The 17,296-nt window shown below is 34.4% G+C and overlaps 1 protein-coding gene across 1 annotated transcript; it reads left to right on the top strand.

Annotated features, from left to right (window-relative positions):
• The first annotated feature begins 775 nt into the window (after nt 1-775).
• Nucleotides 776-7,283, top strand: LOC125671265 (prefoldin subunit 1-like). Its single transcript, XM_048906835.2, has 4 exons — nt 776-922; nt 6,053-6,219; nt 6,313-6,397; nt 7,168-7,283. Exons 1-4 carry the CDS (start codon nt 887-889, stop codon nt 7,252-7,254), a joined length of 375 nt encoding a protein of 124 aa, XP_048762792.1. The 5' UTR covers nt 776-886; the 3' UTR covers nt 7,255-7,283.
• The last annotated feature ends 10,013 nt before the right edge of the window (nt 7,284-17,296 follow it).

The raw sequence follows: 17,296 nt of genomic DNA, 5'->3' as shown, positions 1-17,296 counted from the left end.
GAATATCTCTTCCTTTAAAAGGATGAAAAACATACTTTGCCAAAGAATTTAAGGTATTTGTTCCTCTATATTGAAATAAGCTTTCAGTATTTCCCAAAAAGAAGAGCCGGATGTTTTGATATTTGACAGCTTTTTCTAAGATCATTATACACATCACAATATTCGATAAAGTGGGCTTAATTTTCAATACAAAGAATACCTTTTGTTTTTAAACAAAATTTACATACTCTGTCATTTCTTGAAATATTTCTATACCTGTCACATTCTATTTCCAAATCATGAGCAATTCTTTGAACTTCTGGAGTTTAAAAAACCCCCAAAAAACTTCTAATAGTTACATATAGGTTACTGTAAGCTCGTAATTAATGATCAAAGGATGCACAACAATGCAGTTATAAAACTGTTTTCACCAAGGTGTTTTCACAATGATCAGTGGACATGGGACACACATTTACATTTATTGCTATACATAGTTGAATAACGATGTTTTTACAATAATTAATGAGCACACATTTTCATAACCATCTCACTTCAAACAACAATTATAAATCCTAGTTAAGGGTTGTATAAACAATTTTATTCACACGTCTAACTTCGGCAGTTATCTAATTTTGATAACTATAACTGCAATATATATATGCAAAAACTTCCCTTTTTCTTAAGTAATAATCATTTATTGTGTCTCTGATTTAAAAAAAAAAATATGGAGGGGCCGGATCGACTCGGCAAAATGGGCCGAATCGACCATGGGACGTCTTGGGACGGATCGACTAGGGACGGACCGACTGGGGGACGGAACGACCTGTTACCATAATGCTCGATCCCGACTTTGAAATGAATTCGGACTCGTTGTACCAAAATTGTTCACAGTAGTCATAATAGGAACATGGCTAGTATGCAGGTTGATCTGGAACTTAAAAAGGTACAGTAAGTGGTAGCAGTGTCAATTATTTTGTTGTTGTTGGGTTATTTATTATTAAAACTTTGTGAATCTTCTGTTTTTAACGATATCGATTTTAAAAATTAAACTTGACAGACCTTAAGGAAATCCATCATATCAAAGGTCCAGCACAATCTCTATATTTAGCTATAACAGTAAGCTTGATTACATTTTTAGCTCACCTGAACCGAAGGTTCAAGTGAGCTTTTCTGATCACATTTTGTCCGGCGTCTGTCTGTCTGTAAACTTTTCACATTTTCATCTTCCTCTCATGAACCACTGGGCCAATTTCAACCAAACATGGCCAAAAGCATCCTTGGGTGAAGGGCTTTCAAGTTTGTTCAAATGAAGGGCCATGTCCCTTTCAAAGGGGAGATAATCACAAAAATGCAAAAATAGGGTGGGGTCATTTAAAAATCTTCTTCTCAAGAACCACTGGGCCAGAAGAGCTGAAATTTACCTGAAAGCTTCCTGACATATTGCAGATATAAGTTTGTTCAAATCATGGCCCCCGGTGGTAGGATGGGGCCACAAGGGGGGATCAAAGTTTTACATACAAATATATAGGGAAAAACTTTAAAAATCTTCTTCTCAAGAACCACTAAGTCAGAAAAGCTGAGATTTACATGAAAGCTTCCTGACATAATGCAGATTCAAGTTTGTTCAAATCATGGCCCCCGGGGATAAGATGGGGCCCCAAGGGGGCATCAAAGTTTTACACACAAATATATAGGGAAAATCTTTAAAAATCTTCTTCTCAAGAACCACTAAGCCAGAAAAGCTGAGATTTACATGAAAGCTTCCTGACATAATGCAGATTCAAGTTTGTTCAAATCATGGGCTCCGGGGGTTGGATGGGGCCACAATAGGGGATCAAAGTTTTACATACAAATATATAGGAAAAATCTTCTTCTCAAGAACCACTGAGCGAGAAAAGCTGATTTTTACATGAAAGCTTCCTGACATAGTGCAGATTCAAGTTTGTTCAAATCATGGCCCCAGGGGGTAGGATGGGGCCACAAGGGGGATCAAAGTTTTACATACAAATATATAGTTAAAATCTTTTTCTCAATAACCACCGAGTCAGAAAAGCTGATATTTACAAGAAAACTTTCTGACATAGTGCAGATTCAAGTTTGTTCAAATCATGGCCCCCGGGGGGTAGGATGGGGCCACAAGTGGGGGGGGGGGGTCAAAGTTTTACATACAAATATAGGAAAAAGCTATAAAAATCTTCTTCTCAAGAACCATTGGGCCAAAGAAGTTGACATTTACATGAAAGCTTTCTGACATAGTGTAGATTCAAGTTTGCAAAGGGTAGTTTGGGCCATAATAGGGACTAAGGTTTTACATGCAAATATATATGGAAAGTCTTCAGATATGGGCCAAGGTGACTCTGGTGAGCGATGTGGCCCATGGGCTTCTTGTTTTTAAAGTGCAATGGTATAGCCCAAAGCTTGCATAATAATTTTCAAACATGTTTATAGAGGGCAAAGCCCTATCACAGCCCGAAGGACAGTGAGAACAGAGCTCTCCCTATAGGTAACACGTATATATATGTTTAAAGGAAAATATAAAAAAAAAAACACTAATGAAAAATTAAACCATACCTATGGAACTTGAAAATCTTGGTCCAAATGGTGTAGATTCGAATACGAGCATGTGAACATCCATATTGAACTTTTGTACCCAAGTTCACGTCGCTTTGAGATGTTATACGGTGATTTTTTTAACATTTTTCAAAAGGGTCCTGTGGCTTTCAAATTGGGGAAAATTGTCAACATTTTTATCAAATTGGGAAAACCTAGACATTATTGTAAACATGCTAAATATATCATATCAAACAAGAAATCAAACACAAATTGATGTCATTCTTCTTTTATTTTATATATTTAACTTTCTTTACTTTAAGGTCTTAAAATTTTCGACTATTCTTTTTAAATCATCTAGAATTGATGTGTATTTGTCATGTCATGCATATACTATTCACATTGAACTTATTTTTAAACAAATACATTTTTCACCAGTTATTATTATTGGGAAAGGTGTAAATTTATCTGGACAGAGATAAAAAACATACCACTTTAATATCAATCTAATTAGAGACAATAACTCAGGCCCTGACTGACAGATTCAGCCAAGTGTGTCAACTGGGTATCTGAGATTGGAATGTGGGGATAGCAATACGGAACTTTCGGGATGTGCTGGAACGACCGATTATATTTGACTTTTATACACCATCGTCACATGATAATAACCAATTGTAGGGCAAAGTTTACATCGATGCAAATGGTGTTGCACTAGCAGACGGTCCGTAAAGAGCTATGTGCAGTCCTACATTTTTGTACGATGACGATCCAAGTCACTATTGGTGCTTAGTACCTGGGTGTAAATTAGATGGAAGGGAAAAGGTCATTTAGACGCATATCATTGGATGCAAGGCGTGAAGATTTACTGATATCCTCAAGATACTCCCTAGATTTACTTCCCTCGCCAACTCACACAATTTAATCAAATACATTTTTCTATAAATGCAGTCTTCGACGTTAACCGGTGGCCCGAGGCCAGTAAAATCGGGATCGGGTTTCTAAAAATATTTAACCCAGGAGTCTGGCGGGCCTGTAAATGTTTTATTGTATGTGTTGTATATATTATATATAAAGCGTGAGATTGACTCAGACTTCCGCATCGAAAAACGATCAACCATGCTGCCTTTTCTGAAGTATAGGGAGGCACGGACACTGAAAGTTAATGTAGATATATAGGATGTGCATACACGTATAAAAAATACATGCACATACTATATATTTACATCACCTTCCAGTGCCCGTTTAGGAAGGGGGCTCGTCCGTGAAATTCAAAAACCTCACAAGCGTATTTCGCAATCACAACCCTCAGATCCAAATAAAAAACTGGTCGTACAAGGAGAAAAGAGAACGAAAATCTATGCCCCATTGGACCGAGGGTGGGCCTTTGCTAAGATTTAATTCTGGAGAAAACAAAATGTTTTGTACGTGGTGTTTACAAAACAAAGTAGAACATGAGTTGCTGATATCATCTGCGAGATTAATATGTTGAAAAATAAAATAAGATATTTAATCCTTTTAATGTCAGTTGTGTATTTTGGGTCACTAAAATATTGTTCGGGCTTGCAAAATTATTATACTGGGAGGCCCGAAGGGCCTGTGCTTCACAAAGTTTTTCCTGAAGACTGTTGAATAGGGGATCAAAGTTTTATATACTATATATGGAAAATCCTTTAAATATCTTCTTCTCAAGAACCACTGGGTGAGGAAAATACAAATTTACATGAAAGGTTCTTGATATAGTACAGATTTAAGTTTGTTAAAATCATGGCCCCCTAGGGTAGGATGGGGCCACAATAGGGGATCAAAGTTTAACATACAAATATATAGGGAAAATCTTTAAAAATCCTCTTCTGAAGAATCGCTGGACCAGAAAAGTTTACATTTACATGAAAGGTTCCTGACATAGTGCAGATTCAAGTTGGGGCCACAATAGGGATCAAAGTTTTATGTGCGACTATGTAGGGAAAATCTTTAAATATGGGCCAAGGTGACTCAGGTGAGTGATGTGGGACATGGGCCTCTTGTTTTGTATGCAGGTGTATATTGATGAGTTACAAATCAAGTTTGAGTTTTGTTCTGGTGTGTTGATTTATGATGGAGTTGTGTCCCTTTAAGGTAGACCTATACTCGGCCTTGAATGGACTCAATCATGAAAAAATTGCCTTTATAAGACAATGTCACAATGACTGGTGTGTTGTTTATAATTCTTGTTCCTTCTACATATTGCACAGCTGTCACAACATTTACTCAGTCATTCCAACCCACTGGATTGACAATTGCACTAAGAATTTTACAAGCACTGACTGTTAAACTGATGATGAGTTGATATTAAGTAAAATAATTTAGTTACCATAAGCATTTGAATAATTTCTGTATATTGTACTGGTAGAAAAATTACCCATTAGTTGCTTCTGTAACATTTCTGACTGAACAAAAATTGTACATAGTGTAGATGTATGGACAGGTTGCATATCTGTGCATTAAAATGAAATGAAATATGACACTTACGCATGTATATTCTCAGTTTGAAATCAAAAGTGCCTGTGCCCACAGTGAGAGTTGTCACTCAGTGACTCGCTGAACTTGGTAAAGGTTATAAGTGTTGTCAAGGATTTAATAAAATTAAGTGAACACATAAAATTGTCTGTATTTATTACTTGGTTATAATAATTCAAACAAGTTAAAAAATTTGGCTACATAGGTAATACTATGCAAGTTTTTGTGCATTGTTACACATGTTGTAAAGGACAATGATAAATACATGTACATATGTAACTTTATTAAAAAAAATTATGTTCCTTGTATCACAGATGTAGCATACCTAGCTAGCTTATTTATATGATAACAATTAACTTTTATGTACTTAGTAATAAGGTTGTCAATTTTTTTTTAGTACAAATGACCTGAAGTTTATATGTTGTGTGAAAATTTTATTTTTCTTCTCTCATCATTGTTTATTAGTAAGGATTTCTCTGGGGGAGGGGTATCGGTAGAAATATCATTTTATTTCTTCTCTCATCATTGTTTATTAGTAAGGATTTTTCTGGGGGAGGGGTATCGGTAGAAATATTTTATTTCTTCTCTCATCATTGTTTATTAGTAAGAATTTCTCAGGGGAAGGGGTATCGGTAGAAATATCATTCCCCATAGTTGTTTGGAAAAGTATTGAAAATGGTAGGATTTCTGTGATTACAAATTAGAGATGTTTAGTTTTGATTTTCATGGTGTGATACTTTTGATTTTCACGATCTCAGACACTATGACCAATATACTTACTATATAAATGCAGATCGACTTATGATACTAAGATAACCATTCAGGTCTATGGGCCTCTTGTTAAAAATTAAAATTTGTTTGCAATAATTTCTAGGAAGAGGAATTGAAATTTGAAGGAATATTTAAGGAGATTACGTGAAAATTATCGAAATTATTCATGATTTGAGAGGGGAAGGGCATAGAGTTGGCAATGATGCATAAAATTAATTGCTTAATAATTTGTTATTCAATTTTCGGCTACTTACAGGCATTTCAAGAACTGCAGACAAAAATGATAACGACTACACAACAAATTAAAGTGTCAGATGCCCAGATTGAACAGTTAAAGAGAAGCATAAAACACTCAGAATTAGTGGAACATGAAATTGTTGCTCTACCAGAGAGCACAAGGTTGTATGAGGGAGTTGGAAGGATGTAAGTTCACTTTCCAAAAAATAATTAATTGAACTTTCTTGATTTTGTACGAAACATGAGACATGCTAATGTAAACTATGATACTACTTACAGGTTCATTCTCCAACCCAAAGATGATATCAAACGGAATCTAACCAATAAAAAGAAAGGAGCAGAGGATAAAATAAAAAATGTAGAGGCTAGTATCATAAACTTTAGATTATAATGTTCATGTTTACATGCATATTCTGGAATTACATATATTTACTTGATTTACAATGTTGTTTTTATTCAATAACTTGAAAATTATCCATTATATCAACTTGGTAAGAATTGTATGTAATTTTGGGAAGAAGATTGCTCTAAAAAAAATGATGATAAATAATTTATCAGATGTTGAACTTGGTGAAAATCAGTGTATGTGTACATGGATACAGGGTCCACATTTACGTTTGTCCAGACATATAGGATTATTTTTCTATTTATATCTATTTACTGATTAAAATTCAGATACCTGTGGTTACAGCTTGTATTGCTTTAATGAAGATATCAATGCTGAATGAAAATGGAACAAAAAACTCTCATGAATATGCATAAAATTACGGTTGTAAATAGTTTCAAAAGGCTCTCTTTATTCACTCCACGCCTGTCTTATTAGCGTATCGCATGTTAATCATAAATTGAATAATTTGTCATTTTACAATACGCACTTTCTACCACAATCACAAATGATCGACTGCTCCTCTTCACTATGAGGTTTAATCACTTTGGAATTATACAGGAAGTAACAAGACATTTAGATACTTATCACAATGTATGAGGCTTAATCAAAAGTTTCCATATGCAATATTTTACATTGCATATTTTTTCCTTGACTAAACTAATGCAAATTAAATTAAGCATTTAACATCTTTTCACATAGATCTGTATTCGATTGCTTGTTATTATATATACAATTTTCCTTTTTAGACTTCCAAATCATATTTAGAGAAGAGCATTAAAGAAAGTGAAGACAATCTTAGAGAGTTAGTCATGTCAAAGCAACAGAACAGATAGTTTTTGTATTAAATATTTAGAAAAATCAGTATCCTTTTCATTTCTTATTTATTAAGATTGATTACATTATTATGTTGAACTTAAAATATTTCTTTCTGTATTGAGAGGGGCCTGCCGTCTGTAATATTTTCTTGCCAAGAGTATATCCGGTCCACTTGTCTGTAGATATGTACATGTATGTACACAATACCGATATATGTGTATTTCAAACATGTCCATGACATGGTCTTGCCAGCATCAGATAAATTCAGACTAGAATCTGTTGTCTTTGGCAAGTCGTTGCGTACATCAAGAGCTTATCCCAATTTGAGGGACTGTATTCGCAAATGGTCAGGGGTGGTCCATTTTATTTTATTTTTTATCTTTAGCGCCTTGCGCACTTCAAATAGCACACTCTCGTAACCTTCAACAATAAGTTTTGCAAATATCTTGGTTTACGTGTTCCGCATACATTGGAAAACATTGAATCGGATTGAAAAGTAATCTATTATGACCAACATATACTATTCCCTTTCTTTTTCACTTCCGACTTCTTCGTGGATGTTCTTTTCTTCATTTGATAAACTTTACTTTTAAAACATTACTTACACCCTCCAGTCGATTTCAACTGGGATCGTCTTGTAACCCAGACCAATAGAATCTCAGATCGTCTTGTAACCCAGACCAATAAAATCTCAGATGTATTCACATCGTGATGGGAATCAACATATTCACAAAAACCAGTACAAAGAAAAATCTCAAGATCCAGCAAATGTTCTACCAAGCCCCTATATTTATTCCCCACGTAAATATGAATTGCCGTGAAAGAGGGGCTTCAGACATGTAGTGCCACAACGCATGTGGGAAGTGGTGTGAATCAAATGTGGATTCTCAAAAATTCCAAAGAACTTGGTAAAGAAATCACGAATCTTTTCCAAAATCAATAGCATCGAAATATATTTTTCAACACTCTACATAACCATTCCTCGCGATGAATTAAAGGCTAGGCCTATTTTACATCATAGTTGTTTCTCCAAGAAAAGAGGAACTAGGATTGTAATCCAGAAAACTTTGTTAATCATCGTTCTGATTCTACACACATATAATTACTCTGAAGTTGACAGGATGCTGGGGTTCGTCATTGACAATATCTACGTAGTCTTTGAAGATCAAGTCTCCAAACAGAGTGTTGTAATTCTCATGGGCTTAAACCATGCTCCTTTATTAGCTGACCTGTTTTTATATTCTTATGAGGCAGGTTATTCAGAAATTAAGTTTTTACACGAAAAGAGAAAAACTCTCTTGTATTGGCCTTCAACTCAACCTTTAGATACATAGATGCTGTTTTATCTATACAATGTTTTCTTTCATTCATATACCGATTCAATATATCCCAGTGAACTCAACGTAAAGATACCACAGAGCCTTCTTCGTCAGCTTCATGTTTGGATATTAACAATTTTACAGAACATAGACGTTATCAACTTTATTAGAAATGACTTTAGCTTCTTCATCGTCAACTTTACATAGTTATGTAGCAATATTCCATTATCTGCATATGCTGTTTTTATCTCAATTATTTTAAGAGAGAGAGCATGTTCTGTATATGATCATTTTTTAAACGTTGGCAGGCTACTAACAAATAAGTTGATGTAATAGTATAGTTTCAACAGTCTCGTTCATAGTCCGCATTTCGCAAATTCTGTGGTCGTTATGATTATCTTATTTGCAAATACAATCTGTCATTAGGTCGAATGCTATCTGAATTGTTTCAAACCAATAGTTGGGCCGTTCTTCACGTATCGATTTTGATTATTCGATGTACCAGATCTAGATGACGGCGGGCATGGCCGGTCAACAAAGGATGTTTATTCCTTCTAAGCACTTATGAGGGACGTTAAACAATATACAATCAATAAATCTCGGCACGTGGTCCCACCCCTTGTGTGTCCAGGGTGAGAGGTCCGTGTTTGCCCTACTCTCAGATGTGTGTTCTGTATAGGATATATGAGATCGATCACTGTTAGTATTCACCTTTTTCATGAATAATGGTACTATTGGCCAACGTAATCCCTTCATCCTCAGCGTTACCTCTTTAAAACATTCCCAATGGTAATCCACTGTGACCATCACTGACTTTACTGTATTCTGACCTTGTTTTTTCTCGAACCCTTTCTTTGAAGACATCGACTTTATTTTGCACTTCATGGATCATCATCGATTTGTTTATCCAGTTAGTGTTCGGAATTCTTCATGGAAATGCTGTCTAGACGCACTGTTCTTGTATCATGGGTTAAATCCACTTCAACGATATAATTTTGGATTTTTATGTCAGGATTCTAGCCAGTACTGTATTAGGAAAATATTGATGATAAGGATATTCAGTCAACTACAGACATCTGGCTACGGAATCGTGTATCCCCCCCCCCCCCTCTGTATTTTTCCTCTACTTTTATGCTGATATTTTTCTTTATAATCTGTAGTCATTTCACACCGTTAAAAGTCAACATTCTACTGTAAATCAACTATTGAAAATGGATAGTTAAGAGAAGAAAGTCACATTTTTTTTTTTTTAAAAACCAAAATTTAGAGGGGGAATACAGAAGTGGGTACACTGTCCAGTTGTCTAATGTCTGCAAGTGTCCCCCAAGATTCTTAAACTGAACTTTCTATCATACGAACCTGTAGCCTGTAAGCTCTAAATGCAATACTGAAAGTATTCGTGCAGTGGGTAACTGCAATTCATTTGTTAAGACAGAATCTTTACGAATGTCAAATCCATGGATTTATTGGGAAATGGTCTGTAATGACTCTACATATCCAAGCTAGGTAAACGATATCATGGACAACATATATTTCTTTGACTTAACAATGGTTTTAATAGTACTTTTTATACGGGGTGCCAAATGAAACTCTTGTGATTTTGTATCGAAATCCAATTTTTTGTGGACAAAAGTGAGTTTTGTTCAACAAAAATGAGTTTAGGTTAACAAAAACAAAATTATATTTTGTTTACGAAATTATCTTTCAGTGGACAAAAGTCACTTTTCATTTTTTTTGGGACAAAATTCTATATTTGTCTCACAAAATTGACTTTTGTTATCTATTTTACAAGTTGGATAACAAAGTTCAATTTTGTATGCAAATAAGTTTATATTTGCGTACCTAATTGGTAAAAATGAATTTTGTAATGACAAAAATGAATTTTGTCCCTGAAAAATACTTTTGTGTAGCAAAACTTATGTTTGTCATTACAGAAAAAAATCTAGTTATTATAAAACAAATATGTATGCCTAACATATTTTTGTAAAACAAAAATGAATTTGTTATGACAGAATTCTATTTTGTGTATACAGAATTGATTTTCATGACAAAAACATCAAGTCCCTCTTGGAGCCCCGTAATTTTAGAGATGTGCCTGCATATGTTGTCCAAGTTGACGAGTCTTATATCTCATATATTGTCTGTTAGTATATTATTCATTAGGCGCTGAAATATTACAGAAGCACAACCAAATATAATTATCTTGACATTTCAATTTGATTGTGCACATCGTATCTTCTTTCTACAAAAAAAAAAAAATTAGGATTTATTACCAGGTTCTATTAGGGTTCTTAGAGTTTGATTGATTGAATATTGTTTAACGTCCCTCTCGAGAATATTTCACTCATATGGAGGCGTCATCACTGCCGGCGAAGGGCTGCAAAATTTAGGCCTATGCTCGGCGCTTATGGCCATTGAGCAGAGGGATCTTTATCGTGCCACACCTACTGTGACACAGGACCTCGGTTTTTGCGGTCTCATCCGTAGGACCGCCATTTAGTCGCCTCTTACAACAAGCAAGGAGGCACTGAGGACCTATTCTAACCCGGATCCCCACGGGATTCTTATAGTTTGATAGTTCTTGGTTGTGGCAAATAAAAATGTAAAGTCAGCTCCCATGAGATGTATTACAATAGTTTGTATACATGGACATTACTAACTTACTGTTACAAAGAAAGGGAGAAAAATCTTTGGATCAAGCGGGGATAGAATCCGGTACCATTGCATTACTAGATAGTTTATCTAACAAATGAGCTAACCAGGCCGACATGCGAAGTATGGTAATATTGCTACACTACTTTAAACCTATTTCGGAAATCATACAAGAACTCTTCATAAAATGGAGATGAAAATATTATTGGGGGAGGGGGTGTCAGAAACGTCGCGTATGACCTTAAAGGGAAAGGCAACCCTAACCAAATATTTGCTTTTATGAATAAAGCATTACTTACTGATATCGTAATTGACAGTCTTTTACAACAGAAATCCTTGCTTAACAATTAATATTGTTAATCTATCATGTATTTTAAATTACCCGCCGCTAAGAGAATGGCCATTGAAGTTTAATTTATGACGTCACACTGTCTATTCCGGTTTATATCATTAGCAGCACTGTAAACATGACAAGTCACAAACAAGTTTGGAGCCGTATAGATTTGAGCCCGTTCTTTCGCAAGAAGAAATTGAGAAAAGAAGACGTTCGGTCGAGTCGCAGACAAGGCAGACGGTAAACGTTCTTCATACAAATGCCTTGAACCTCAACTTGTCATTAAGCAAATGATGGATCCACAGTTTACGAAGTCTTTTCTTTTCAAATGACTTGGTTGAGTCGGTAATTTCGAGAAGAAGAAAAACCTTTTTTATTATCTCCCCTTCGCATTAGTGTAATTAACTGCTTGCCAGGAAGGCATCAACCTATTTATTCGTAAAATCTACCACATGCACATCTTTGATGATCTCACAGGTGCTTGGGTTCAGGACCCTCCCCCCCCCCCCCCTCTCCGAATAAGCTACATGAGTTGATTTAATTAATTTTTTGGTTGAAAATATTTCTAATGCATGTCAACGTCTTGCATACCCATAAAGTCCGAAATACATGTAATTCAAAATAAGCCCTTTAAAAAAAATATACCCTCACTGGTTATTATAAGTTCTGTTATAATAACCAGTGAGGGTATTTTTTTTTAAGGGGCTTATTTTGAATTATTTTGGACTTTATGGGTATGTAAGACGTTGTTGACATACATTAGAAATATTTTGAAGAGAAAAAAAATATAATTAAATCAACTCATGTAGCTTAAATGCGGAGGGAAGGGTGGGGGGGGGGGGGGGTCTTGAACCCAAGTACCTGTGGATCTCATCAAAACAGGAACAGACGGTGTAACGTCAAAATTATTGATTTTTCTGGTCTTGAATACAAAAGAGTTACACATCATGGCAGCCTCTATAGATCGCGGGATCCAGGAAATTTTCAAAGGGTGGAAGCTCTATTATTAATTTTGGTTTTTAAAGGGGGTTCCTCCCTCACAATGCGTGTTTTTTACACTTTTTTTTAGCAACAATTTTTTTTTATGAAAGGGGGGAGGGTCGGACCCCCCCCCTCCCCTTTAGATCCGCCACTGCGTTTTCTGAAGAAAATTGATTTGTTCTCCGACTCCGGCTCCAACTGTTATGATGTAGAGGGATGAACTACCCCTCAGATGTAGAGTGGCTTGTCCACTTTATGAAGAGGTCATTGTGTAACTGTTCCGCTATTTGTAATCAATGAAGTACTATGTGTAAGTGCGTCTTTTTGGCTAGCACAAATGACAAAAATGGGTTCTCTGATCATCGATTACATTGGTCAAGTATATATGTCATATAAATATTTGTAGAACGTATATCTTTTCAAGCAGCATGGTTTCATGCAGGTAAGATGGTTGTCTTGAGTTTTGTTATTGTATTGCTGTTTATTTAACTTTCACCAGCACATGCATAATCTTTATCTACCGGTATTATGAGTTGTATTACATAACGTTGATGTCTATGGAGCGCCAAATTAACATAAACTCAAATAATTGAAGATATAAGTACATGTATATGCAAATATACATAAAATTCAGGTATGTTATTATACGTATATATTTTGTAAACTTCTCTTTTTATGACAAACATTTAGATGCAATGTCGCAGTTTGTATGTATGCAGGCCTGCTGCATACTATTATATTTAATATATGTAAGCTTGTTGGATGTATGCGATTTGTGATTTTGCATCTATTCTATATTTTCATTAATTAATTAAATCTATATGTTTTGTAATTAAGTATACCACTTCTTATGGTTTATATTTTATCTGTCATACAATTTTAACATAAGTACTAACTCACCACTTATTACATTATGCATCTTCAGTTTTATACACATAATACATACTATCGAATAAGAATTATGGAGCCATGTCGTGCTACGAACTGGATCCAGTTACAGAAACATGGTACAGGGTCTGAGGTGTAGCACCTGACGACGACCTCAAAATTTTTTTTGCCTGATGACGATCTCAAAATTGTTGTCTGGCATAATTTTACAATTTATGATTAACAAAGTAATAACTGGTGGCACTCTGTTATCAAAATTTTCTTTGGCGACCCTACCCTAATTCTTTTCTGTATATATTTTAGTTATTTCACATGTATATACATACCTACATCCCTATTACTATTACCTTTTACTAATATTACTAATTATTAATAATTATGGTATATTTATTTCGGTGTATCTTGATTTATTTGGACGAAGGACGGAGACTCGTGCGATTACTAATTATTACCTTCTATTAGAATCCAAATAAATAAAACAATATTTTAAATATTTAATTTTATATTTACGTATTATATTTTTTACATTTTTTTAAATTTTAATTTACTTATTGAATAAATTAAATAAAAATATTATTAAAGTTATTACATAAATTAAAAAATATAAATTTATAATTATTTCATTTTAATTTACTTATTATATTTTTTTAAAATTTTAATTTATTGAATAAATTAAAAGAATTATTAAAATTATTATATAAATAAAAAATATAATTCATTTTATTAATTTTTTACTTGTTATTTAGTTTAAGTTACTTCTTTATTTCATTATGATTTATGACATACGACCACATGTATGTGTCCGGCCATCAAAAGACAGTACCGCAGTCATCAGACGTGTTGGTACACGATGGTCCTTATTTATTTATTTTTAAACCATGGGACAACCCATACGTCCCATACGGAGCATATGGAATGTTACTACAACACACTTCAACTTCACTATGTTGGTGCATTTGGGAGGTGTTGGAGGGTGAGGCTGGATCGCAATGAGATGGATAGTATTATGGCAGATAATACAGTCACCAATCGGTTAACGATATATAGTTAACCAATCCTACAAATATCAGACAAACAAAACACATCTAGTATAGATGATTACAGAGATAGTGTGTACCAAGAAGCATGTTGCTTGCCTGCTGTATTATCGTTGATGAAATATTTTTTGATTATTTATTATAATGCATTTGTTGTTGATATATGCAAGGTTCATAATTGGTGATATCTTTTCTTTCTCTAGATCCAAACTTTATGTAATTTACATAATTTGTGATGTCTATTCACTATCTATACCTCCAAACGTTTTGATCACAAACAAACTTTGCAGTGCCTAGATATAGACCATCTTATACTTAATACACCTCCGTGTTCTTGTTCTTCGTCTTCTTTCAACTATGGATATGTCATTACTGGTGATGTTGATATAGTTGAAAATGAGAACCTGAAAATACAGATGTACTTATTTTAAAAGGTCCTAGATTCATAGAACTTCGGTCTTTCAATTGGCGACAGAACTTCATCTCTATTATGAATCTGTCGAAGATTATGCCAGACGATAGGCTAAATATGAAAAGAAGAACTTGATACATTGTCAGAATGGATTAAAAGTATAAGAGGAATATTAAATAAAGCACATACCATCTATCAGTCTATCCTTCTGTGTTTAGTAATCCAGAAGGGATCAAAGAATTATATGGGTTACATGAAGAATGTGTTTTGGTTCTAGCTGACAAAGCTTGTAACAACATTGTCTTTGTTTGCAAGGCTCATTATTACAACTGTATTTTAAACGAATTGGCATTAATTCCACATTTAATAATCATACTTATACTCCAACTGCCCTTTCAAAATATGAAATTCTTCAAAATAAAAGGTTAAGATAACGAATAGCGACCAATCTTATAACCCCTATAAGCAATACAAAATAGAGAGTTGAGGAAACATGGACCCCTGGATATACCAGAGGTGTGATCAGGTGTCTAGGAGAAGTAAGCATCCCCTGTCGACCGGTCACACGCACCGTGAACCCTATATCTTGATCAGGTAAACGGAGTTATCCGTAGTCAAAATAAGTGTGCCAAGAACTGCTTAACAATCGGTATGAAACATGTCAGACGGCATTTTACCCAACAACAGGTTGTATTGGCAAACTAGATTGTTATAACGACCATCGATTTTGCGAAATGCTGACTTTAAACGATATTGTTTGATCTTCAGGAAAGGGACTACTAGATCACTTGGAACTGTGTTTTCTAAATAATGTAAAGTTGATATGCATGGTGTACAAACAAATTTCATGCTTGTATTCTGTTGCCGCAGGCCCGTAGGAAGCAATTTCACTTGGGGGGGGGGGGGACCAAAGTAATTTACGACAAAAAAGTGATATCGACAAAACCATTAGTAAAAAGATAACTGCATAAATATGTGCAAGCATTGAGGTGTACGTCATGTACATAAGAGCATCTATTTTTCATACAAAAAAAAAGTACAAATGTGCATCACATCGGGATCGGCCTCCTTTCTGATGCTGACTTCAACCAGAGCAGTCGAAGAAATAATTTGAGAAGTATTTTTTATGATAGCCATTGTATTATGGCATCTGTTGAAAAAATTTAGTGCCATCGATATTATATAACTAATTATCTATTAATCGCATTACGATTTTTAGAATATTAGGCAATCAATATTTACGGATGGTTGTAAATTGTCGAATTACATGTCGTATGTCGGTATGATTGTACCTCATGAACAGTAACGTGGTTTCATGAAATCAACTGATGTTTTTTTGGTTCAGGTATATTCATCTGTTCAAAAAATACCTAGTTGGGCTGGAACTGGTAATTCACAGATCCGCAGCCATGCATTATTAGGCAAAAAAAATTAATATGTTTGTTTCAGGTCGCCTCCGATTTCAAAAAAGGGTCGGTAGGTAGGCTTTTTATTTTTTTTTTCAATATATTTTTTTTTTCAAATAAATATGTGCCTTCAATGAAAATTTGATAGTTAAAGTTGTTTAATGGATAAAAAAAAAATGGTTCAGAGCACAATGTTTAATTGACAATATGCACAGTATGTGATTGAGTTTTGATATACATTTACAATAAATATCTTAGCATATTAAAATTGTCAGACATCATATATGGAGCAGAAACCGTACGCATTTTTAAAGGTGGTACAGATTATGATAAATAGTTTATTATTCATAAACATTGTCATTTGTTTGTAATCAATGTGTCAGCTACTTCTACCCAAAACACAATATTCAACCACATACACAATACATTTGACAAAAAGCATTGTATAGTATATAGTTCATACAATGTTTATTAGGCTAAAGACTACCCTTGCACTTGGTTTGAGTGACTTTGTACATGTACATATTCTCATGGAAGTCCTATACTTCCACCGAATAGTTCTTTATAATTACTTACATGCTTTGACATACTACAAGTAATATATAAACATAGTTTAGGCGTTCAGTTAATTTCGTTTTTGAATAAATGATTCGTGGCTTTGAACACTCTGTACAAGTTACCAGTGAAGGGATCTTTTACCCCTTGAATCCAGGGCCTTCAAGTTTGGGGAAAATAGCGATATTTGATTGAAATTGGGAAATTTGTTTTATACAAATGAATAAGAAAAACAAGCAAAAAGTTAACCATTTGATATTTTATTATCAATGTGGCTGGCTTAAACAAGCTTTCATTTCCGGTCTTCAGCAAAGAAAAAATTGTCATAAATGTTTTGCAACGGAGTGACACTGAGGTTGAATGGCCCCTCATGGTATATTCTCATCAAACCATCCAATTTTGGAAATTTTTGGCATCATTTTGGGAAAAAAATCTACTTTTCAGCATTGCCCATGATTAGGAATGGGGCCTAATT

This window comes from Ostrea edulis, chromosome 4 (assembly GCF_947568905.1).
Source record: "Ostrea edulis chromosome 4, xbOstEdul1.1, whole genome shotgun sequence".
NCBI lineage: Eukaryota > Metazoa > Mollusca > Bivalvia > Ostreida > Ostreidae > Ostrea > Ostrea edulis.
The sequence above is the reverse complement of the archived record's forward strand: the minus strand, read 5'-3'. Positions and strand labels throughout refer to the sequence as shown.